The sequence below is a fragment of the Coregonus lavaretus genome (genome assembly GCF_964263955.1).
Source record: "Coregonus lavaretus genome assembly, contig: HAP1_SCAFFOLD_3668, whole genome shotgun sequence".
In the NCBI taxonomy this organism is placed as follows: Eukaryota; Metazoa; Chordata; class Actinopteri; order Salmoniformes; family Salmonidae; genus Coregonus; species Coregonus lavaretus.
In genome coordinates, this window is record NW_028164964.1 from 21769 (window position 1) to 46500 (window position 24732).

The 24732-nt window shown below is 43.6% G+C and overlaps 1 protein-coding gene across 1 annotated transcript in view; it reads left to right on the plus strand.

Annotated features, from left to right (window-relative positions):
- The window catches only part of LOC311116410 (uncharacterized protein), a gene marked incomplete at both ends in the record, with an annotated part of 55633 nt that overhangs the window by 19327 nt on the left and 11574 nt on the right, over positions 1-24732 (plus strand). Inside the window, 9 exons of the mRNA XM_084191501.1 lie at positions 10171-10248; positions 12152-12205; positions 12979-13032; positions 13421-13462; positions 18667-18771; positions 19000-19053; positions 19869-19922; positions 20179-20232; positions 20431-20484. Coding sequence (XP_084047627.1) covers positions 10171-10248; positions 12152-12205; positions 12979-13032; positions 13421-13462; positions 18667-18771; positions 19000-19053; positions 19869-19922; positions 20179-20232; positions 20431-20484 — 549 coding nt within the window. The remainder of the gene's footprint in view (positions 1-10170; positions 10249-12151; positions 12206-12978; positions 13033-13420; positions 13463-18666; positions 18772-18999; positions 19054-19868; positions 19923-20178; positions 20233-20430; positions 20485-24732) is intronic.

The following is a 24732-nucleotide window of genomic DNA, read 5'->3' on the forward strand; positions in this document are numbered from 1 at the left end:
CACTCTATTAAATTAATCAAAACAGGAACATTTTACATTTGGTTAGAAATTCAAAAGGAAATTATCTCAACTGAGAAAAATGTCCTCCTGTGTGCTACCTATATCCCCCCACTAGAATCCCCATACTTTAATGAAGACAGTTTCTCCATCCTGGAGGGGGAAATCAATCATTTCCAGGCCCAGGGACATGTACTAGTCTGTGGCGACCTAAATGCCAGAACTGGACAAGAACCTGACACTCTCAGCACACAGGGGGACAAACACCTACCTGGAGGTGACAGCATTCCCTCCCCCATATGCCCCCCTAGGCACAACTACGACAACATAACCAACAAAAATGGGTCACGACTCCTGCAGCTCTGTCGCACACTGGGTATGTACATAGTCAATGGTAGGCTTCGAGGGGACTCCTATGGTAGGTACACCTATAGCTCATCTCTTGGCAGTAGTACTGTAGACTACTTTATCACTGACCTCAACCCAGAGTCTCTCAGAGCGTTCACAGTCAGCCCACTGACACCCCTATCAGACCACAGCAAAATCACAGTCTACTTGAACAGAGCAATACTCAATCATGAGGCATCAAAGCCAAAAGAACTGAATAATATTAAGAAATGCTATAGATGGAAGGAATTTAGTGTTGAAACCTACCAAAAAACAATTAGGAAACAACAAATTCAATCCATTCTAGACAACTTCCTGGACAAAACGTTCCACTGTAATAGTGAAGGTGTAAACTTGGCAGTAGAAAACCTAAACAGTATATTTGACCTCTCAGCTTCCCTATCAAATCTAAAAATCTCTAACAGAAAACCAAAGAAAAGTAATAACAGTGATAAATGGTTTGATGAAGAATGCAAAAACCTAAGAAAGAAATTGAGAAACCTATCCAACCAAAAACATAGAGACCCAGAAAACCTGAGCCTACGCCTTCACTATGGTGAATCACTAAAACAATACAGAAATACACTACGGAAAAAGAAGGAACAGCATGTCAGAAATCAGCTCAATGTAATTGAAGAATCCATAGACTCTAACCACTTCTGGGAAAATTGGAAAACACTAAACAAACAACAACACGAAGAGCTATCTATCCAAAACGGAGATGTATGGGTAAACCACTTCTCCAATCTTTTTGGCCCTATAACAGAGAACAAACAGCAAAAAAATATACATGATCAAATGCAAATCTTAGAATCAACTATTAAAGACTACCAGAACCCACTGGATTCTCCAATTACATTGAATGAACTACAGGATAAAATACAAACCCTCCAACCCAAAAAGTCCTGTGGTGTTGATGGTATCCTCAATGAAATGATAAAATATACAGACCACAAATTTCAATTAGCTATACTTAAACTCTTTAACATCATCCTTAGCTCTGGCATCTTCCCCAACATCTGGAACCAAGGACTGATCACCCCAATCCACAAAAGTGGAGACAAATTTGACCCCAATAACTACCGTGGGATATGCGTCAACAGCAACCTTGGGAAAATCCTCTGCATTATCATTAACAGCAGACTAGTTCATTTCCTCAGTGAAAACAATGTACTGAGCAAATGTCAAATTGGCTTTTTACCAAATTACCGTACGACAGACCACGTATTCACCCTGCACACCCTAATTGACAAACAAACAAACCAAAACAAAGGCAAAGTCTTCTCATGCTTTGTTGATTTCAAAAAAGCTTTTGACTCAATTTGGCATGAGGGTCTGCTATACAAATTGATGGAAAGTGGGGTTGGGGGAAAAACATACGACATTATAAAATCCATGTACACAAACAACAAGTGTGCGGTTAAAATTGGCAAAAAACACACACATTTCTTTCCACAGGGCCGTGGGGTGAGACAGGGATGCAGTTTAAGCCCCACCCTCTTCAACATATATATCAACGAATTGGCGAGGGCACTAGAACAGTCTGCAGCACCCGGCCTCACCCTACTAGAATCTGAAGTCAAATGTCTTCTGTTTGCTGACGATCTGGTGCTTCTGTCACCAACCAAGGAGGGCCTACAGCAGCACCTAGATCTTCTGCACAGATTCTGTCAGACCTGGGCCCTGACAGTAAATCTCAGTAAGACAAAAATAATGGTGTTCCAAAAAAGGTCCAGTTGCCAGGACCACAAATACAAATTCCATCTAGACACCGTTGCCCTAGAGCACACAAAAAACTATACATACCTCGGCCTAAACATCAGCGCCACAGGTAACTTCCACAAAGCTGTGAACGATCTGAGAGACAAGGCAAGAAGGGCCTTCTATGCCATCAAAAGGAACATAAAATTTGACATACCAATTAGGATCTGGCTAAAAATACTTGAATCAGTTATAGAACCCATTGCCCTTTATGGTTCTGAGGTCTGGGGTCCGCTCACCAACCAAGAATTCACAAAATGGGACAAACACCAAATTGAGACTCTGCATGCAGAATTCTGCAAAAACATCCTCCGTGTACAACGTAAAACACCAAATAATGCATGCAGAGCAGAATTAGGCCAATACCCGCTAATTATCAAAATCCAGAAAAGAGCCGTTAAATTCTATAACCACTTAAAAGGAAGCGATTCCCAAACCTTCCATAACAAAGCCATCACCTACAGAGAGATGAACTTGGAGAAGAGTCCCCTAAGTAAGCTTGTCCTGGGGCTCTGTTCACAAACACAAACAGACCCCACACAGCCCCAGGACAACAACAACAACAACACAACTAGACCCAACCAAATCATGAGAAAACAAAAAGAGAATTACTTGACACATTGGAAAGAACAAACAAAAAAACAGAGCAAACTAGAATGCTATTTGGCCCTAAACAGAGAGTACACAGTGGCAGAATACTTGACCACTGTGACTGACCCAAACTTAAGGAAAGCTTTGACTATGTACAGACTCAGTGAGCATAGCCTTGCTATTGAGAAAGGCCGCCGTAGGCAGACCTGGCTCTCAAGAGAAGACAGGCTATGTGCACACTGCCCACAAAATGAGGTGGAAACTGAGCTGCACTTCCTAACCTCCTGCCAAATGTATGACCATATTAGAGACACATATTTCCCTCAGATTACAGCGATCCACAAAGAATTCGAAAACAAACCCAATTTTGATAAACTCCCTTATCTACTGGGTGAAAAACCACAGTGTGCCATCACAGCTGCAAGATTTGTGACCTGTTGCCACAAGAAAAGGGCAACCAGTGAAGAACAAACACCATTGTAAATACAACCCATATTTATGTTTATTTATTTTCCCATTTGTACTTTAACTATTTGCACATTGTTACAACACTGTATATATACATAATATGACATTTGAAATGTCTTTATTCTTTTGAAACTTCTGAGTGTAATGTTTACTGTTAATATTTATTGTTTATTTCACTTTTGTTTACTATCTACTTCACTTGCTTTGGCAATGTTAACACACGTTTCCCATGCCAATAAAGCCCTTAAATTGAATTGAATTGAATTGAGAGACAGAGAGAGAGAGAGGGAGAGAGAGAGAGAGAGAGACAGAGAGAGACAGAGAGAGACAGAGAGAGAGAGAGAGAGAGAGAGAGAGAGAGAGAGAGGGGGGGGGGGGGGGGGGGTCGAATTCTAAACCATTCTTTATTGACACATTTCAACTTATTTACATATTGAATTCAATGCCAATTCAAATGAAACACCACTGTACCCTTGGGGAAGTAAAACCAGAAAAACACAGGTTATTTGAGTTCATCCAACTTTATTTTGTATTTTCAAGCTCATGTGCTCTGAACACTTCTTAATGTGGGGGAGCTTTATTTCTAAACTGCTGCATTAGCTTGAAGCAGAGTTTCAGATGGCTGATTTACATTGTGCAACGCAGGACTTAGTCGTAGCACTAATGCGTGCTGAACACAGAAATCAATTTTCCATCAAGGGGGTGTTCTGTAAATAATGCTTACAGTATCCCTGATCCCAACCAAGACCGCGTCCAGAATGGCACCCTATTCCGTTTATAGTGCACTACTTTTGACCAGGACCCGTAGGGCTCTATATAGGGAGAGACCCCTGGACTTCTCTGTGTGTAAAGTAAGAGAGCATTGAACACACGGCTCGTGGTGAAATGCAGTGTTCACACTGTTTGCCCTGTGTAGCTGGAAGTGTATTCCATATTCCCATTGAAGTCTCACACAGGCAGCAGCTGTACTTCCGGGAGAACCACCACCTTGTTCTCAAAGTGAATTGCTGATGTGTGATTTAGAGTAGATGAATTGTTTGGCTTGTTTGAACTTTCCTACATGGATATGACTACTTTATTATTTAGTCCTACATATATGTACATATCTACCGCAATGACCTCGTACCCCTCCACATCCGCTCAGTACTGGTACCTCGTGTATATAGACAAGTTATCATTACTCAGTACTGGTACCCCGTGTATATAGACAAGTTATCATTACTAAAAAGTATTTGATCCCCTGCTGATTTTGTTTGTTTGCCCACTGACAAAGAAATGATCAGTCTATAATTTTAATGGTAGGTTTATTTGAACAGTGAGAGACAGAATAACAACAACAAAATCCAGAAAAACGCATGTCAAAAATTTTATAAATTGATTTGCATTTTAATGAGGGAAATAAGTATTTGAACTTAGTACTTGGTGGCAAAACCCTTGTTGGCAATCACAGAGGTCAGACGTTTCTTGTAGTTGGCCACCAGGTTTGCACATATCTCATGAGGGATTTTGTCCCACTCCTCTTTGCAGATCTTCTCCAAGTCATTAAGGTTTCGAGGCTGATGTTTGGCAACTCGAACCTTCAGCTCCCTCCACAGATTTTCTATGGGATTAAGGTCTGGAGACTGGCTAGGCCACTCCAGGACCTTAATGTGCTTCTTCTTGAGCCACTCCTTTGTTGCCTTGGCCGTGTGTTTTGGGTCATTGTTATGCTGGAATACCCATCCACGACCCATTTTCAATGCCCTGGCTGAGGGAAGGAGGTTCTCACCCAAGATTTGACGGTACATAGCCCGGTCCATCGTCCCTTTGATGCGGTGAAGTTGTCCTGTCCCCTTAGCAGAAAAACACCTCCAAAGCATAATGTTTCCAGCTCCATGTTTGACGGTGGGGATGGTGTTCTTGGGGTCATAGGCAGCATTCCTCCTCCTCCAAACACGGCGAGTTGAGTTGATGCCAAAGAGCTCGATTTTGGTCTCATCTGACCACAACACTTTCACCCAGTTCTCCTCTGAATCATTCAGATGTTCATTGGCAAACTTCAGACGGGCATGTATATGTGCTGTCTTGAGCAAGGGGACCTTGCGGGCGCTGCAGGATTTCAGTCCTTTACGGCGTAGTGTGTTACCAATTGTTTTCTTGGTGACTATGGTCCCAGCTGCCTTGAGATCATTGACAAGATCCTCCCGTGTAGTTCTGGGCTGATTCCTCACCGTTCTCATGATCATTGCAACTCCACGAGGTGAGATCTTGCATGGAGCCCCAGGCCGAGGGAGATTGACAGTTCTTTTGTGTTTCTTCCATTAGCGAATTTGCACCAACTCTGGTCATCTTCTCACCAAACTGCTTGGCGATGGTCTTGTAGCCCATTCCAGCCTTGTGTAAGTCTACAATCTTGTCCCTGACATCCTTGGAGAGCTCTTTGGTCTTGGCCATGGTGGAGAGTTTGTAATCTGATTGATTGATTGCTTCTGTGGACAGGTGTCTTTTGTACAGGTAACAAGCTGAGATTAGGACCACTCCCTTTAAGAGTGTGCTCCTAATCTCAGCTCGTTACCTGTATAAAAGACACCTGGGAGCCAGAAATCGGGGGTCAAATACTTATTTCCCTCATTAAAATGCAAATTGATTTATAACATTTTTGACATGCGTTTTTCTGGATTTTTTTGTTGTTATTCTGTCTCTCACTGTTCAAATAAACCTACCATTAAAATTATAGACTGATCATTTCTTTGTCAGTGGGCAAACGTACAAAATCAGCAGGGGATCAAATACTTTTTTCCCTCACTGTATATAGACAAGTTATCATTACTCAGTACTGGTACCCCGTGTATATAGACAAGTTATCATTACTCAGTACTGGTACCCAGTGTATATAGACAAGTTATCATTACTCAGTACTGGTACCCTGTGTATATAGACAAGTTATCATTACTCAGTACTGGTACCCTGTGTATATAGACAAGTTATCATTACTCAGTACTGGTACCCCGTGTATATAGACAAGTTATCATTACTCAGTACTGGTACCTCGTGTATATAGACAAGTTATCATTACTCAGTACTGGTACCCCGTGTATATAGACAAGTTATCATTACTCAGTACTGGTACCCCGTGTATATAGACAAGTTATCATTACTCAGTACTGGTACCCAGTGTATATAGACAAGTTATCATTACTCAGTACTGGTACCCTGTGTATATAGACAAGTTATCATTACTCAGTACTGGTACCCTGTGTATATAGACAAGTTATCATTACTCAGTACTGGTACCCTGTGTATATAGACAAGTTATCATTACTCAGTACTGGTACCCCGTGTATATAGACACGTTATCATTACTCAGTACTGGCACCCTGTGTATATAGACAAGTTATCATTACTCAGTACTGGTACCCCGTGTATATAGACAAGTTATAGTTACTCAGTACTGGTACCCCGTGTATATAGACAAGTTATCATTACTCAGTACTGGTACCTCGTGTATATAGACAAGTTATCATTACTCAGTACTGGTACCTCGTGTATATAGACAAGTTATCATTACTCAGTACTGGTACCCCGTGTATATAGACAAGTTATCATTACTCAGTACTGGTACCCCGTGTATATAGACAAGTTATCATTACTCAGTACTGGTACCCAGTGTATATAGACAAGTTATCATTACTCAGTACTGGTACCCTGTGTATATAGACAAGTTATCATTACTCAGTACTGGTCCTCTGTAGCTCAGCTGGTAGAGCACGGCGCTTGTAACGCCAAGGTAGTGGGTTCGATCCCCGGGACCACCCATACACAAAAAAAAAATGTATGCACGCATGACTGTAAGTCGCTTTGGATAAAAGCGTCTGCTAAATGGCATATTATTATTATATTATATACTGGTACCCTGTGTATATAGACAAGTTATCATTACTCAGTACTGGTACCCTGTGTATATATACAAGTTATCATTACTCAGTACTGGTACCCCGTGTATATAGACAAGTTATCGTTACTCAGTACTGGTACCCAGTGTATATAGACAAGTTATCATTACTCAGTACTGGTACCCCGTGTATATAGACAAGTTATCATTACTCAGTACTGGTACCCCGTGTATATAGACAAGTTATCATTAGTACTGGTACCCCGTGTATATAGACAAGTTATCATTACTCAGTACTGGTACCCCGTGTATATAGACAAGTTATCATTACTCAGTACTGGTACCCCGTGTATATATACACGTTATCATTACTCAGTACTGGTACCCCGTGTAGATAGACAAGTTATCATTACTCAGTACTGGTACCCCGTGTATATATACAAGTTATCATTACTCAGTACTGGTACCCTGTGTATATAGACAAGTTATCATTAGTACTGGTACCCCGTGTATATAGACAAGTTATCATTACTCAGTACTGGTACCCTGTGTATATAGACAAGTTATCATTACTCAGTACTGGTACCCTGTGCATATAGACAAGTTATCATTACTCAGTACTGGTACCCCGTGTATATAGACAAGTTATCATTACTCAGTACTGGTACCCCGTGTATATAGACAAGTTATCATTACTCAGTACTGGTACCCTGTGTATATAGACAAGTTATCATTACTCAGTACTGGTACCCTGTGTAAATAGACAAGTTATCATTACTCAGTACTGGTACCCCGTGTATATAGACAAGTTATCATTACTTAGTACTGGTACCTCGTGTAAATAGACAAGTTATCATTACTCAGTACTGGTACCCCGTGTATATATATATATATTAACTGCTACTACTTGGTAAGAGTGACTTGGTATATTTCAGATGGTCTATCTACAGTTGAAGTTGGAAGTTTACATACACTCAATTAGTATTTGGTAGCATTGCCTTTAAATTGTTTAACTTGGGTCAAACGCTTCGGGTAGCCTTCCACAAGCTTCCCACAATAAGTTGGGGGAATTTTGGCCCATTCCTCCTGACAGAGCTGGTGTAACTGAGACAGGTTTGTAGGCCTCCTTGGTCGCACACGCTTTTTCAGTTCTGCCCACAAATGTTCTATAGGATTGAGGTCAGGGCTTTGTGATGGCCACTCCAATACCTTGACTTTGTTGTCCTTAAGCCATTTTGCCACAACTTTGGAAGTATGCTTGGGGTCATTGTCCATTTGGAAGACCCATTTGCGACCAAGCTTTAACTTCCTGACTGATGTCTTGAGATGTTGCTTCAATATATCCACATAATTTTCCTTCCTCATGATGCCATCTATTTTATGAAGTGCACCAGTCCCTCCTGCAGCAAAGGACCCCCACAGCATGATGCTGCCACCACCGTGCTTCACGGTTGGGATGGTGTTCTTCGGCTTGCAATAACCCCCTTTTTCCTCCAAACATAATGATGGTCATTCTGGCCAAACAGTTCTATTTTTGTTTCATCAGACCAGAGGATATTTCTCAAAAAAGTAAGATCTTTGTCCCCATGTGCAGTTGCAAACCGTAGTCTGGCTTTTTTATGGCGGTTTTGGAGAAGTGGCTTCTTCCTTGTTGAGTGGCCTTTCAGGTTATGTCGATATATGACTCTTTTTACTGTGGATATAGATACGTTTGTACCTGTTTTCCTCCGGCATCTTCACAAGGTCCTTTGCTGTTGTTCTGGGATTGATTTGCACTTTTCACACCAAAGTACGTTCATCTCTAGGAGACAGAACGCGTCTCCTTCCTGAGCGGTATGACGGCTGCGTGGTCCCATGGTGTTTATACTTGCGTACTATTGTTTGTACAGATGAACGTGGTACCTTCAGGCGTTTGAAAATTGCTCCCAAGGATGAACCAGACTTGCGGAGGTCTACAATTTTTTTTCTGAAGTATTGGCTGATTTCTTTTGATTTTCTCATGATATCAAGCAAAGAGGCAACGAGTTTGAAAGTAGGCCTTGAAATACATCCACAGGTAAACCTCCAATTGACTCAAATGATGTCAATTAGCCTATCAGAAGCTTATAATGCCATGACATCATTTTCTGGAATTTTCCAAGCTGTTTAAAGGCACAGTCAACTTAGTGTATGTAAACTTCTGACCTACTGGAATTGTGATACAGTGAATTATAAGTGAAATAATCTGTCTGTAAACAATAATTGGAAAAATTAATTATGTCATGCACAAAGTAGATGTCCTAACCGACTTGCCAAAACTATAGTTTGTTAACAAGATATTTTGTGGAGTGGTTGAAAAACGAGTTTCAATGACTCCAACCTAAGTGTATGTAAACTTCCGACTTCAACTGTATATCCAACATATTTAGCCTCCAATCTTTGCATCAATGCTAACTTATACTGTATGATGTCTGGGTTGTGGAACTCATTTAGTTTTTTCTTTGTTCTTTTCTCCCAGCAGGGAGAGGGGATGACATCTGGACCCAGAGGATCTCGAGGGCCAAAGGTAGAAAAACAACCCCTACGGTAGGGGAACAGGGCCAAAACAGGCAGGCAGCCCCCTATTGTGGGGGAAGAGGGCCACAACAGAGACATACCACCCAGGGTTACCACAATCTGGAGTTATTATTCTCTAGCTAGATGAGCGATATATCCTCTGGCTATGATGAGTCACATTAAAAAACATCTAAAGGATGACTAGCTCTTCTAATACCTGACATGAACCAAGTTCATCCACTTGTGGTCCTGTGTGGCTCAGTTGGTAAGAGTGTGGCACTAGCCACGCCAAGGTTGAGGGTTCAATTCCCTTAGATCACATACACATACTAACAATCTCTGCAGTTGCTGTAGTGTAAGTCCCTCTGGGTAAAAAGTCTGCTAGGTGGCATATATTATTATATTATTCACTGATGTGCGGAATCTGAAACACAGGTCCTGTTAAAGCCAGTGAACTCTCCTTTTATTGAGACTGCATACCAAATGGCACCCTATTCCCTTTAACAGTCATCAAAATGAGTTTCAAATGGCACCCTATTCCCCCCTCTCTTCCCTGTCAGGGTGAGCGTGGCGTCCCTGGGGTACCAGGAGACCTAGGGGAGAAAGGAGAGCCTGGTGTGGGCGTTGAAGGACTTCCTGTGAGTAACATGACCCTGGAGCATTCATCCTTTTCTCTTCTTCGTACTTCATTGTCCACTGACATGTTCAGGTCACACAAATAAATGTTTTGCTTCAGAGAATCCCAGCAGTTGCAGCCCCATCTCTCTAACCTGTAGTCTACCCAACACTTTTCTGTTGGCCCACATTTCACAGACTTTATCAGTTCAGTCATCTTCAGAATGGCTTGTGCATAGTCTTATATCTGAGCCTTGCAAGAACCTTTAGATGTAGCTCTTTGATGGGATCATGTTTTTGGAGACCAGATCTCCCTCAACAAGGAGGTGTTTCACCTCAAAGGATTGTATCCTGGTCAAATGAATGCTAAAATAAAGACTTATTGGAATGAAAATGAATTCCAAGATTAGATGTAAAAACATTGTGGACCTTCAGCATTACACACTACTTCACCGTCTATCTATTCTCTGTCAGGCTGCTGCTGGTTTCAACTTCAAAAATGCCTGCTTGAGTTCTGCGCTTTGGTTTGTGAAATAGTGAAATTCAGGGTTGTTGGAAAGCAAGGGATCATTGGAATATAGCAAAGGATGGATGTCGGAACACAGTCCTTTATTGGATCCTGGGCTGAAGTGCTCTTGGTGCTAACAAGTTGGTGTGTGTGTCTGTCTCTGTGTGTGTGTGTGTGTGTGTGTGTGTGTGTGTGTGTGTGTGTGTGTGTGTGTGTGTGTGAGCTGAAGGGCTGAAGGGATGGAGTGGTGTTGTTGTAAACAAGCTGTGTGGTGTGTTTTTATAGGGCCCCATGGGACAGAGAGGGGAGAGAGGATTTGAGGTATGTGGAAGAATATCTCCTCTCAAGATCCATACACACATACACATACACATACACATACACACGCGCGCACACACACACACACACACACACACACACACACACACACACACACACACACACACATACACACGCGGACATACACATACACACGCGCACACACACACACACACACATACACACACACATACACACGCGCACACACACACACGCGCACACACACACACACACATACACACACACACACACACACATACACACACACACATACACACGCGCACACACACACACACATACACACACACATACACACACACACATGTAATTCCGATGATATTGTAGTTTATGCATTCAATATTAATATGTCATAATCTTATAGGCTTAGGACAGCCTCAGTCTCAACAGGACTGGTGTTAGTCTCAACAGGACTGGTGTTAGTCTCAACAGGACTGGTGTCAGTCTCAACAGGACTGGTGTTAGTCTCAACAGGACTGGTGTTAGTCTCAACAGGACTGGTGTTAGTCTCAACAAGCTTACCTTACCTCCATAACTTGCTACATTTGCACACACTGTATATATATTTTCTGTTGTATTTTTTTGACTTTATGTTTTTTACCCCATATGTAACTCTGTGTTGTTGTTTTTATCGCACTGCTTTGCTTTATCTTGGCCAGGTCGCAGTTGTAAATGAGAACTTGTTCTCAACTGGCTTACCTGGTTAAATAAAGGTGAAATAAAAAATAAAATAAAAACAGGACTGGTGTCAGTCTCAACAGGACTGGTGTTAGTCTCAACAGGACTGGTGTTAGTCTCAACAGGACTGGTGTTAGTCTAAACAGGACTGGTGTTAGTCTCAACAGGACTGGTGTTAGTCTCAACAGGACTGGTGTTAGTCTCAACAGGACTGGTGTTAGTCTCAACAGGACTGGTGTTAGTCTCAACAGGACTGGTGTCAGGCTCATCATAGTTGAATGTGTTCTTCTGTGTGAGGATATATTGTATGTTCTGATCCTAGGCCAGCACTCCTAATCTGATAGGCTTTTTAGATATGGGCCCTGATTTCATTAGTGTGTTATGGGGGTTGTCTTCTCTCCCAGGGCCCTCGTGGACCCCCTGGATTCTCAGGCCCTGCTGGAACCCCGGGGAGAGAGGTGAGTGGGATCAAAACCTTCCTTCCTCTCTTCCTCCCTGACTCATTCGTCTCCTTCACTCCCCCTCTCCTCTTCTCTCTGCAGGCAGGGAGACACAATTATACTTTACATCTGCAGATAAAAAGAGAAACTAACATTCGAAAGGGAAAATGTTGTCTTTCCTTTCAGTCTTCTATTCCTGTTCCTCCCTTTTCTCCTTACGCTGACTCACTCCTCCACTCCTCCACTCCTCCACTCCTGCACTCCTCCACTCCTCCTCTCTCCTCCTCTCCTCCACTCCTCCTCTCTCCTCCACTCCTCCACCCCTCCACTCCTCCACTCCTCCTCTCCTCCTCTCTCCTCCACTCCTCCACTCCTCCTCTCCTCCTCTCTCCTCCACTCCTCCTCTCTCCTCCACTCCTCCTCTCTCCTCCACTCCTCCACTCCTCCTCTCCTCCACTCCTCCTCTCCTCCTCTCTCCTCCACTCCTCCTCTCCTCCACTCCTCCTCTCCTCCACTCCTCCTCTCTCCTCCACTCCTCCTCTCTCCTCCACTCCTCCTCTCCTCCACTCCACTCCTCCTCTCCTCCACTCCTCCTCTGCTCCACTCCTCCTCTCTCCTCCACTCCTCCTCTCTTCCACTCCTCCTCTCCTCCACTCCTCCTCTGCTCCACTCCTCCTCTCTCCTCCACTCCTCCTCTCCTCCACTCCTCTCCCCCACTCCTCCTCTGCTCCACTCCTCTCTCCTCCACTCCTCCTCTCCTCCACTCATCATTATTTCTCTCTCATTTGAAGGGATCCCCTGGTCGAGAAGGACCCCCAGGTCCACCTGGCCCCCCGGGTGCACCAGTAAGTGAACTGCTCATCTCTTTCTTATCTCTCTCACAGAGATAGATATACTGTATCAGTTTCACTTGGAGGTGTTAAGCCCACTGTACCATGTTTGGTTTAAATGCCTCAGAACCACAGAAAGACAACTATTTTACAGAAAACTGAAATCCCAGGAAAAGATTTGGTTACACTGTACTTGAAGGGGCTATGTATAAGGCATTCATACCACCATAAAACCAGTCATGGTAACGAGTGTTTCAGTATCAGTCATAAGATTTCAGGCTTCGAGTGATGTTAAGATAATTATGAGAGGTTCATTCAACTATGATCTGACAGAAAATCTGACATTTCTTTACATCTATAGTCGTTATACAACATTTATGATGACAATATCTCTTTCCAACAGACTGCCTTGCCAATTGTCGGAGATATGAGCTCTTCACTCAAGGTACAGCACTGTTTCATTTATTACTGTTGTGTCGTATGATTTAAAAAAACAATGCATTTTATTTTATTTTTTTTAAATTGAATTTTGGAATTATCATTCCAACATTATTCTGTGTGGTACATAAATCATACATGATTTTTTCATGGACAGTATTCATGGAAGACAATTAGTTGAATACCTTGAAGTGCCAACAAGTAGATCAACATTGACTGAGGGTGAAGGACTGCTAGAATTGCATCAGTTACTATGATTGCACAGTTACCCACAGTGGTGCATTCCACAGTTTAGGACCTCACAGTTGTAATCCAAAACAAGCTTTTAATGGATATGATATTTTCACCAGTACTAAACCTATTAGGGTGATGTTAGAGTATTATTGACAGAAGCTCAGGAGGGCCTCCATCAGGTGGTAGTGGTGAACTGCAGTTATACATTCAAGAAATTGGAAATCCACTATGGATTTTTTATTTTTTTTAAACATTTAGCAGACTCTCTTATCCAGAGCGACTTACAGGAGCGATTAGGGTTAAGTGCCTTTCACCTAGTCGGCTCAGGGATTAGAACCAGCGACCTTTCGGTTACTGGCACAATGCTCTTAACCACTAAGCTACCTGCCGCCCCTGTTATATTCTGTTATATTCAACAGGAATCCTTGAAAAGTCCTAAGAAGAATGCTGTTGTTCAATACATCCCTGCTGGAGTACACCAGGGCTGTGTCTCAAATGGCACCCTATTCCCTACATTGTGAACTACTTTTGACCAGAACCCTTCGGCCGGGCTCTTGTCAAAAGTAGTGCACTACATAGGGAATAGGGTGCCATTTGAGACACAAACCAGAGTTTCTGTTGTCAGTTGTTTATTCTCACGGCTACCTTGTTGCTAAGACCAAAAGGGACAATACTTTTCTCCTTCTCCATCTATCTCTCCAACATCTATCTCTCTATCCTTCTCCATCTATTCTCTCTCTCCGTCTGTCTCGTCTCTCTCTCCATCTGTCTCTTCTCTCTCTCTGTCTGTCTCTTCTCTCTCTCTGTCTGTCTCTTCTCTCTGTCTGTCTGTCTCTTCTCTCTCCATCTGTCTCTTCTCTCTCCATCTCTCTTCTCTCTCTGTCTGTCTCTTCTCTCTCTCTCTGTCTCTTCTCTTTCTCTCTGTCTCTTCTCTTTCTCTCTGTCTCCTCTCTCTCTCCCTGTCTCTTCTCTCTCTGTCTGTCTCCTCTCTCTCCGTCTGTCTCGTCTCTCTCTCTGTCTGTCTCTTTTCTCTCTCTCTGTCTCGTCTCTCTCCGTCTGTCTCTTCTCTGTCCGTCTGTCTCTTCTCTCTGTGTGTGTCTCTTCTCGCTCTCTCTGTCTCCTCTCTCTCTCTCTGTCTCTTCTCTCGCCGTCTGTCTCATCTCTCTCTCCATCTGTCTCTTCTCTCTCTCCGTCTGTCTCTTCTTTCTCCATCTGTCTCTTCTCTCTCTCTCGGTCTCTTCTCTCTCTTCTCTTCTCTCTCTCGTCTGTCTCTTCTCATTCTGTCTGTGTCTTCACTCTCTCTGTCTCTTCTCTCTCTCTCTGTCTCTTCTCTCGCCGTCTGTCTCGTCTCTCTCTCCGTCTATCTCTTCTCTCTCTCCATCTGTCTCTTCTCTCTCTCCGTCTGTCTCTTCTCTCTCTGTCTGTCTCTTCTCTCTCTCTCTCTCTTCTCAATTCAATTTCAATTTAAGGGCTTTATTGGCATGGGAAACGTGTGTTAACATTGCCAAAGCAAGGGAAGTAGATAGTAAACAAAAGTGAAATAAACAATAAATATTAACAGCAAACATTACACTCAGAAGTTTCAAAAGAATAAAGACATTTCAAATGTCATATTATGTATATATACAGTGTTGTAACAATGTGCAAATAGTTAAAGTACAAATGGGAAAATAAATAAACATAAATATGGGTTGTATTTACAATGGTGTTTGTTCTTCACTGGTTGCCCTTTTCTTGTGGCAACAGGTCACAAATCTTGCAGCTGTGATGGCACACTGTGGTTTTTCACCCAGTAGATAAGGGAGTTTATCAAAATTGGGTTTGTTTTCGAATTCTTTGTGGATCGCTGTAATCTGAGGGAAATATGTGTCTCTAATATGGTCATACATTTGGCAGGAGGTTAGGAAGTGCAGCTCAGTTTCCACCTCATTTTGTGGGCAGTCTGCACATAGCCTGTCTTCTCTTGAGAGCCAGGTCTGCCTACGGCGGCCTTTCTCAATAGCAAGGCTATGGTCACTGAGTCTGTACATAGTCAAAGCATTCCTTAAGTTTGGGTCAGTCACAGTGGTCAGGTATTCTGCCACTGTGTACTCTCTGTTTAGGGCCAAATAGCATTCTAGTTTGCTCTGTTTTTTTGTCTCTCTCTATCTCTTCTCTCTCCGTCTGTCTCTTCTCTCTCTCTGTGTCTCTTCTCTCTCTCTCTGTCTCTCTTCTCTCTCTCTCTCTCTCTTCTCTCTCCATCTGTCTCTTCTCTCTCTGTGTGTCTCTTCTCGCTATCTCTGTCTCTTCTCTCTTTCTGTCTCTTCTCTCGCCGTCTGTCTCGTCTCTCTCTCCGTCTATCTCTTCTCTCTCTCTCTGTCTCTTCTCTCTCTGTGTCTCTTCTCTCTCTGTCTGTCTCTTCTCTCTCCATCTGTCTCTTCTCTCTCTCCATCTGTCTATTTTCTCTCTCTCGCTCTCTCTCTGTCTATTCTCTCTCTCTCTCTCTGTCTGTCTCTTCCCTCTCTTCTCTGTTCAGTTGTGATAAATGCTAGTCCCTCTCAGCCAGCTAAGATGATCTCACATCCATCCATTCATCCTTCACTTTTCAGTCAGAGAAGAAAGGATTTGTATTTAAAACAGGATTGTGTCTGTTGGTTTTTAATGATGACATCATCCAGCTCCAGCTGTTTGCGGGGTGACTGAGTGGACTGACAGTGGATAGAAACCTTTATCTGAAGCATTGATTCTCTCCTACTGCTGAGAGAGAGGGGGGAAGCGAGATAGAGAGAGAGAGAGAGAGGGGGAAGGGGAGAGAGAGAGGGGGAAGGGGAGAGAGAGAGGGGGAAGGGGAGAAAGAGAGGGAGAAGGGGAGAGAGAGGGCGAGAGAGAGAGAGAGGGCGCAAGAGAGAGAGAGGGCGCAAGAGAGAGAGAGAGAGAGAGAGAGAGAGAGAGAGAGAGAGAGAGAGAGAGAGAGAGAGAGAGAGAGAGAGAGAGAGAGAGAGAGAGAGAGAGAGAGAGAGAGAGAGAGAGAGAGAGAGAGAGAGAGAGAGAGAGAGAGAGAGAGTAACATTTTATTCTACCAGACAACAAAAAAAGGAAGCCCAGTTTAATGAATTAAGTTTACAAGCTTTTAGCTGTTCAAAGCAGGTTGTCATGAATCTTGCCCTGGAGGCAGAACTGAGCGATTTCCGCTAGATGGGCCAGCTGCAAAGTCAAAATTGTCTATGTTGTAAAAACTCATGTAAACAAAAATGTGCTTTTTGGCATTAGATTTAGCAGTGTGGTTAAGGTTAGGGTTAGGTTTTATGACTTTGTGGCTCTGCCAGCTAATGACCACTCTGCATGTTTAAAGGCCAGCCAACCTGCATGTTTAAAGGCCTCTGTGCCCTTTTTTACAATGTGCTGCTGGCCTGATTCTGCCTCATCCAACTTGATGCGCTGAATGACAACACTCCCCAAGAATAGCTTTTCTGTTTCTTCACTTTAATTTACAAAGTTTGGTCACTTTACAACATATGTTATTTGCTATTTCAAACTGAAAGGAGCACTTAGCTGAATTGAAACTTTTTTTATTTCAAGATACTTCACTCAACACTCAAGAAAAAAACCCATTGTACTCCCAAGTTACATAAAATATATTCCCACGCTCTTCTCTGATAAATCTAAATGCCAGTGACACTAGGGGTCATATAGCCTACTTACTGTATAATTTGCCTAATTGTCTACAGAATTGATATACATTTACAGTTTTGTTAAATGGTTGGAGGTGGAACGTATTCAAAGAATGTTCTTGTACTGTATATACACTAAGTGGACAAAACATTAGGAACACCTGCACCTTTCCATGACATATACTGACCCGGTGAATCCAGGTAAAAGCTTGTCCCTTATTGATGTCACTTGTTAAATCCACTTAAATCGGTGTAGATGAAGAGGAGGAGACAGGTTATCGGAGGATTTTTAAGCCTTGAGACAATTGAGACATGGATTGTGTGTGTGTCCCATTCAGAGGGTGAATGGGCAAGACAAAATATTTAAGTGCCTTTGAACAGGGTATGGTGGTAGGAGTCAGGCGCACCGGTTTGAGTGTGTCAAGAACTGCAACGCTGCTGGGTTTTTCATGCTCAACAGTTTCCCGTGTGTCTCAAGAATGGGCCACCACCCAAAGGACATCCACCCAACTTGACAAATCTGTGAGAAGCATTGGAGTCAACATGGGCCAGCATCCCTGTGGAACACTTTCGACCCCTTGTAGAGTCCGTGCCCCGACGAATTGAGGCTGTTCTGATTGAAAGGGGGGTGCAACTCAATATTAGGTGGATGTCCTTAATGTTTTGTACACGCATAGCATTCTTCTATGAAGTAAGTGCCTCTGGGTAACGGATACAGTTGATCCTAATTATCTTAAGCAGAGTACAGAATGTCTGCTGCTGTAGGGAAAGTACCCTTCAACAACTCCACAGTGCAGGAGTACAGAGTGCATCTCTCCAGAGCTGGTCTCTTTTGAGATGTTCCAGGTTCATAATTAGGTGGGATATAATAATATAATACCTTGAATTGCATAATGGTTTCTCAGACAGGGCTGGTTTCCCAGACAGGGCTGGTTTCCCAGACAGGGCTGGTTTCCCAGACACAGACTAAGCCTAGTCCTGCATAAAATAAAAAAACACTTTCAATGTAAATAAGTGTTACTCAGGGAAACCTGAACTGGATGGGAGACTGTGATATTTCAAATGATCCCTAAATGTCACAATCAGTCGGTTAGAGATTGAGTGGGAAATAGGACAATGTCTGGTTCTCAGTGCGCTCACATTAACTTCAATGTTGCGGAAACATTCAGAGAACATTAAGATGTCAGCCGGGGTCTTGTCTTCGATCCGGGGGAGATGGAATGCTAACGAAAGGAGCAAATGCACTGCATTTCCCTGCTGTGACTCAGTGAGATGACAGATATCTGGTCTGTATGACCGTACCTCTTCCCCCGTTGTGTGTTGGCAGAATGCCTGCACTGTGTGCCAGACCAGAGTGCCAGGTCTGCCTGGGCAGAAGGGCGAGAAGGGTACCCATGGAGCGCCAGGAGTGCAAGGCATGGTGGGAGAAAAGGTGAGTGTCTGATGATCTTTACCGTGTGTGTGTGTATGTTTGTGTCTGCCTGCCCAGAAGGGTGAGATTGGAACCCCTGGGGGCAAGTTGTGTGTGTGTGGGAGGGGGGGGGGGGTTGTGTGTGTGTCTTTCTCTGTGCATGCATTTGTGTTTGTGTGTGTGATTTGTGTCATTGATTTGTGTGTGTGTGCGTGTGTGTGTGTGTGCGTGTGTGTCCATCCTAAACAGGGGGATCCAGGAGTGCGAGGACCTCTCGGTAATCCAGGAAAAGAAGGCCCAAAGGTAGGAAACAATGTGTCATCCTGATTATAATGAATGTGTTCCAAATGGCACCCTATTCCACACATAGTGCACTGTAAGGCTCTGGTCAAAAGTAGTGCCCTGTGTAAGGATTAGGAGGCCATTTGGGATGCATCCAATGTATACATAATTACTTTCCACCTTACAAATACTCAATTCACTCCATTCAGTGCAAATCTCAGCATGCCAAAGTGAATTAGAGAAGATAATGGAATAGTATTAAATATGTGCGTAATATCACTGGGGACAACACTTGAACATGGTTGTATCCATTGTTGCTATTCATTTTCAGTTGACTTTTTTCGTAATACATCCTGCGAAAAAATACCCTCTTCATAATGCATTATAAGCTATGCATAACGCGCTATAATGCACGACATAGGCTCTCACAGTTGCTCATATTTCTTTTCATCAGAGAGATTTAGGAAGATTCAGACACCAACCGTTGAACCAAAGATTCAAACATTTACAATGTTAGTCCAGCATGTTCCTATCTTCAGAGTTGCTGGCTGCAGAAATGGTTACCATGGATACACAGCAGTGTCCTGTAGTAGTAAAATTACCCAGGCAGTCGCTTCTAATTGGCTCTATTAGAAACTAGAAGTCAAAGTGAAATGTATGACCACCCGTCATGCCACTGGTTTGAGACTATTAGAAGGTTTGGAGAGAACATACTGTATATTATGGTGGTAGTTATTTCTTATTTCACGAGCAAACACATTAATACACTTTTTTTTTTTACTATGTACCGTTGTTGTTGCTGTTTACTCATTCACTGATGTTGTTTCCTGTTGTAGGGGGTGAAAGGAGAGAGAGGATTCCCTGGGCCTAGTGGAGAAAAGGGAGATGAGGTGGGTTTCAGACCTGTCCTGGGCCCAATACACAAATCAAATACTTTAACATGCTTGAGTGTGCTTGAAAGTACACTTCATCTTGCCCCTTGTACAATGGAACCAATGGAATAGTCCCGAAAATGCAAACGAGGTTACCTCTCCTCTTGTCCTTTATGTAAACCTACCAGTTAGGTTATCAGACACTAACTATTACACAGGAAGTGACAACGATTGTATTTATACTGTTCTCTGATGTTTCTTGTTCTTTTCTCAGGGCTCTCCTGGAGTTCCAGGCTTTCTGGGTGCAACAGGCCGTACTGGAGCCCCTGTAAGCAAAACAACATCAAATCATCAGTCACATCTATTCATCCCTAGTTATAATGCATGTGTGTGTAGTACTGTGTTGCTGATAATATAACTATCACTGAGAACACCATAATCATTGTTTGGTCCCTATTTTTTCTCATTCAGTTTCTATATTTAGTCTCTGACCCAGTTAATTGATGTACTTTGTTTCTATTTGCAGGGTGTCATGGGCAGACCTGGGCCGATGGGTCAGCCAGGAACAAAGGGAGAGAGGGTAAGAAAGAGATGTTGTGTGTACACGCACTGTATGCATGTACAGTCGCTAGTGAAAAGTCTATGCACACTTGCACGGTCTTCATCATTTTTTACCTTAAAATTAAATCTAAAAAGGGATTAAATTAGATTTTTTTCCCTATCGAGCTACACAACCTACTTCACATTTTTTTAAGTGAAAGAAAAATTATAGAACATTTCCAAATTACTAAGAAATATAAAATGATGATGTATTGATTGCGTATGTCTTCACTTTTACTTGGTGGAAGCGTTACAGCTGCCGTTACAGCTGTTAATCCTTTTGAATAAGATTCCACCAAGCTTGCACAACTCTTAGGGCAACATGCACTCAGTGGCCAGTTTATTAGGTACCGGGTCGGACCCCACTTTGCCTCCAGAACAGCCTGAATTCTTTGGGGCATGGAAACGTTGCTCAATTGGTATCAAGGGACCTAACATGTGCCAGGAAAACATTCCCCACACCATTACACCACCAGCCTGTACCGTTGACACCAGGCAGGATGGGGCCATGGATTCATGCTGCTTAGGCCAAATCCTGACTCTGCCATCATCATGACGCAACAGGAACCGGGACTCGTCAGACCAGGCAATGTTTTTCCACTCCTCAGTTTTCCAGTGTTGGTGATCGCGTGCCCACTGGACCCGCTTCTTCTTGTTTTTGCTGATAGGAGTGGAAGCTGGTGTGGTCATCTGCTGCAATAGCCCATCCGTGAAAAGGACCGACGAGTTGTGCGTTCCGAGATGTCGTTCCGCACACCATTGTTGTACTGCGCCATTACTTGCCTGTTTGTGGCCCGCCTGTTAGCCTGCACGATTCTTGCCATTCTCCTTCGACCTCTCATCAATGAGCTGTTTTCGCCCACAGGACTGAATGTTTTTTGTGTGTCGCACCATTCTCTGTAAACCCTAGACGCTGTCCTGCATGAAAAGCCCAGGAGGCCAAGTGTTTCGGAGGTACTGGAACCGGTGCGCCTGGCACCGACAATCATACCATGCTCAAAGTTCCTTAGGTCACTCATTTTGCCCATTTAAATCAAATAACAAAACTTACAAAATATCACATGTGCTGAATACAATAGGTGTAAAGTAGCTTGCGAAAATATTCACCCCCCTTGGCATTTTTCCTATTTTGTTGACTTACAACCTGGAATTAAAATGGATTTTTTTGGGGGTTTGTATCATTTGATTTACACAACATGCCTACCACTTTGAAGATACATATTTTTTCTTGTCAAACAAACAAGAAATAAGACAAAAAAACAGAAAACTTGAGCGTGTATAACTATTCACCCCCCCCCAAAGTCAATACTTTGTAGAGCCACCTTTTGCAGCAATTACAGCTGCAAGTCTCTTGGGGTATGTCGCTATAAGCTTGGCACATCTAGCCACTTGGATTTTTTGCCCATTCTTCAAGGCAAAACTGCTCCAGCTCCTTCAAGTTGGATGGGTTCCGCTGGTGTACAGCAATCTCTAAGTCATACCACAGATTCTCTGGCACCGACGAAGATGGCGGCCTCGCGACTAGCTCTTAGGAAACTTTTCAGTATTTAGTTTTTTTATGTATTATTCTTTACATTATTAGCTCAGAAAGTGTTTTGCATCATTACATACAGCCGTGAAAAACTATTGGATATCAGAGCGGCGGTAACTCACCAGCATTACGACCAGGAATACGACTTTCCCGAAGCAGATCCTTTGTTTGCTCTCCCCAGGGCAACTGAACTGATTCCAGCGGCTGACCCAAAACATCGCCGGCGGAGGGGAGGCACTCGGAGCGGCCTGCTGGTCCGACTTAGGAGGCACGCACACCACCCACCGCTTCCAAGTATTCTACTCGCTAATCTTCAATCTTTGGTTAACAAAGTCAACGAACTACGGGCAAGGACTTCTTTCTAGAGACACATCAAGGCCTGTAACATACTCTGTTTCACGGACACAAGGCTCTCTTGGGATATTCTGTCGAAATCGGTCCAGCCAGATGGGTTCTCAGTTCATCACGCAGACAGGAATAAATATCTATCCGGGAAGCAGAAGGGCGGAGGTGTGTGTTTCATGATTAACGACTCATGGTGTAATTGTAGTAACATAGAGGAACTCGAGTCCTTCTGTTCACCCAACCTAGAATACCTCACAATCAAATGCCGACCGTATTCTCCCAAGAGAATTCTCTTCGGCTATAGTCACGGCCGTGTATATCCCCCCTCAAGCCGATAACACGACGGCCCTCAAAGAACTTCACTGGACCTTATGCAAACTGGAAACCACATATCCTGAGGCTGCATTTATTGTAGCCGGGGATTTTAACAAAGCAAATTTGAGGACTAGGTTGCAGAGAGTTCTATCAACATATCGACTGTTGTACTCGCGCTGCTAAAATCCTCGACCATTGCTATTCAAACTTCCGGGATGGTTATAAGGCCCTCCCCCGCCCTCCTTTCGGCAAATCTGACCACGACTCCATTTTGCTTCTCCCTTCCTATAGGCAGAAACTCAAACAGGAAGTACCTGTGCTAAGGACTATTCAATGCTGGTCTGACCAATCGGAATCCACGCTTCAAGATTGTTTTGATCACGCGGACTGGGATATGTTCCGGGTAGCTTCCGAAAATAATTTAGACATATACACTGAAACGGTGACAGAGTTTATCAGGAAGCGTTTAGGTGATGTTGTGCCCACTGTGACTATTCAAACCTACCCTAACCAGAAACCGTGGATAGACGGCAGCATTCGCGCAAATCTGAAAGCACGAACCACCGCATTCAACCATGGCAAGGTGACTGGGAATATGGCAGAATACAAACAGTGTAGCTACTCACTCCGCAAAGCAATTAAACTGGCAAAACATCAGTATAGAGACAAAGTGGAGTCGCAATTCAACGGCTCAGACACGAGACGTATGTGGCAGGGTCTACAAACAATCACGGACTACAAAAAGAAAACCAGCCACGTCGCCGACACAGACATCTCGCTTCCAGACAAGCTAAACACCTTCTTCGACCACTTTGAGGATAACACAGTGCCACTGACGAGGCCCACTACCTGTGCCACAGGACTGTGGCCTCTCCTTCTCCATGGCCGACGTGATTAAGACTTTTAAGCATGTTAACCCCCGCAAGGCTGTCGGCCCAGACGGCATCCCTAGCCGCGTCCTCAGAGCATGCGCAGACCAGCTGGCTGGTGTGTTCATGGACATATTCAATCTCTCCCTTTCCCAGTCTGCTGTTCCCACATGCTTCAAGATGGCCACCATTGTTCCTGTACCCAAGAAAGCATAGGTAACTGAACTAAATGACTATCGCCCTGTAGCACTCACCTCTGTCATCATGAAGTGCTTTGAGAGACTAGTCAAGGATCATATCACCTCTACCTTACCTGTCAACCTAGACCCACTTCAATTTACTTACCGCCCCAATAGATCCACAGACAATGCAATTGCCATCACACTGCACACTGCACCATCCCATCTGGACAAGAGGAATACCTATGTAAGAATGCTGTTCATTGACTATAGCTCATCATTCAACACCATAGTACCCTCCAAGTTTATCATTAAGCTTGAGGCCCTGGGTCTGAACCCCACCCTGTGCAACTGGGTCCTGGACTTCCTGACGGGCCGCCCCCAGGTGGTGAAGGTAGGAAACAACATCTCCACTTCGCTGATCCTCAACACTGGGGCCCCACAAGGGTGCGTGCTCAGCCCCCTCCTGTACTCCCTGTTCAACCATGACTGCGTGGCCAAGCACGCCTCCAACTCAATCATCAAGTTTGCAGACGACACAACAGTAGTAGGCTTGATTACCAACAATGACGAGACCACCGACAAACTGGCCACTCTTTTTTTTTGCCACTCACTTTATTCTGGCCACTCTTCCATAAAGCCCAGCTCTGTGGAGTGTACGGCTTAACGTGGCCCTATGGACAGATACTCCAATCTCCGCTGTGGAGCTTTGCAGCTCCTTCAGGGTTATATTTGGTCTCTTTGTTGCCTCTCTGATCAATGGCCTCCTTGCCTGGTCCGTGAGTTTTGGTGGGCAGCCCTCTCTTGGCAGGTTTGTTGTGGTGACATATTCTTTCAATTTTTTTATAATGGATTTAATGGTGCTCCGTGGGATGTTGCTGTGGAGCTTTGCAGCTCCTTCAGGGTTATATTTGGTCTCTTTGTTGCCTCTCTGATTAATGCCCTCCTTGCCTGGTCCGTGAGTTTTGGTGGGCAGCCCTCTCTTGGCA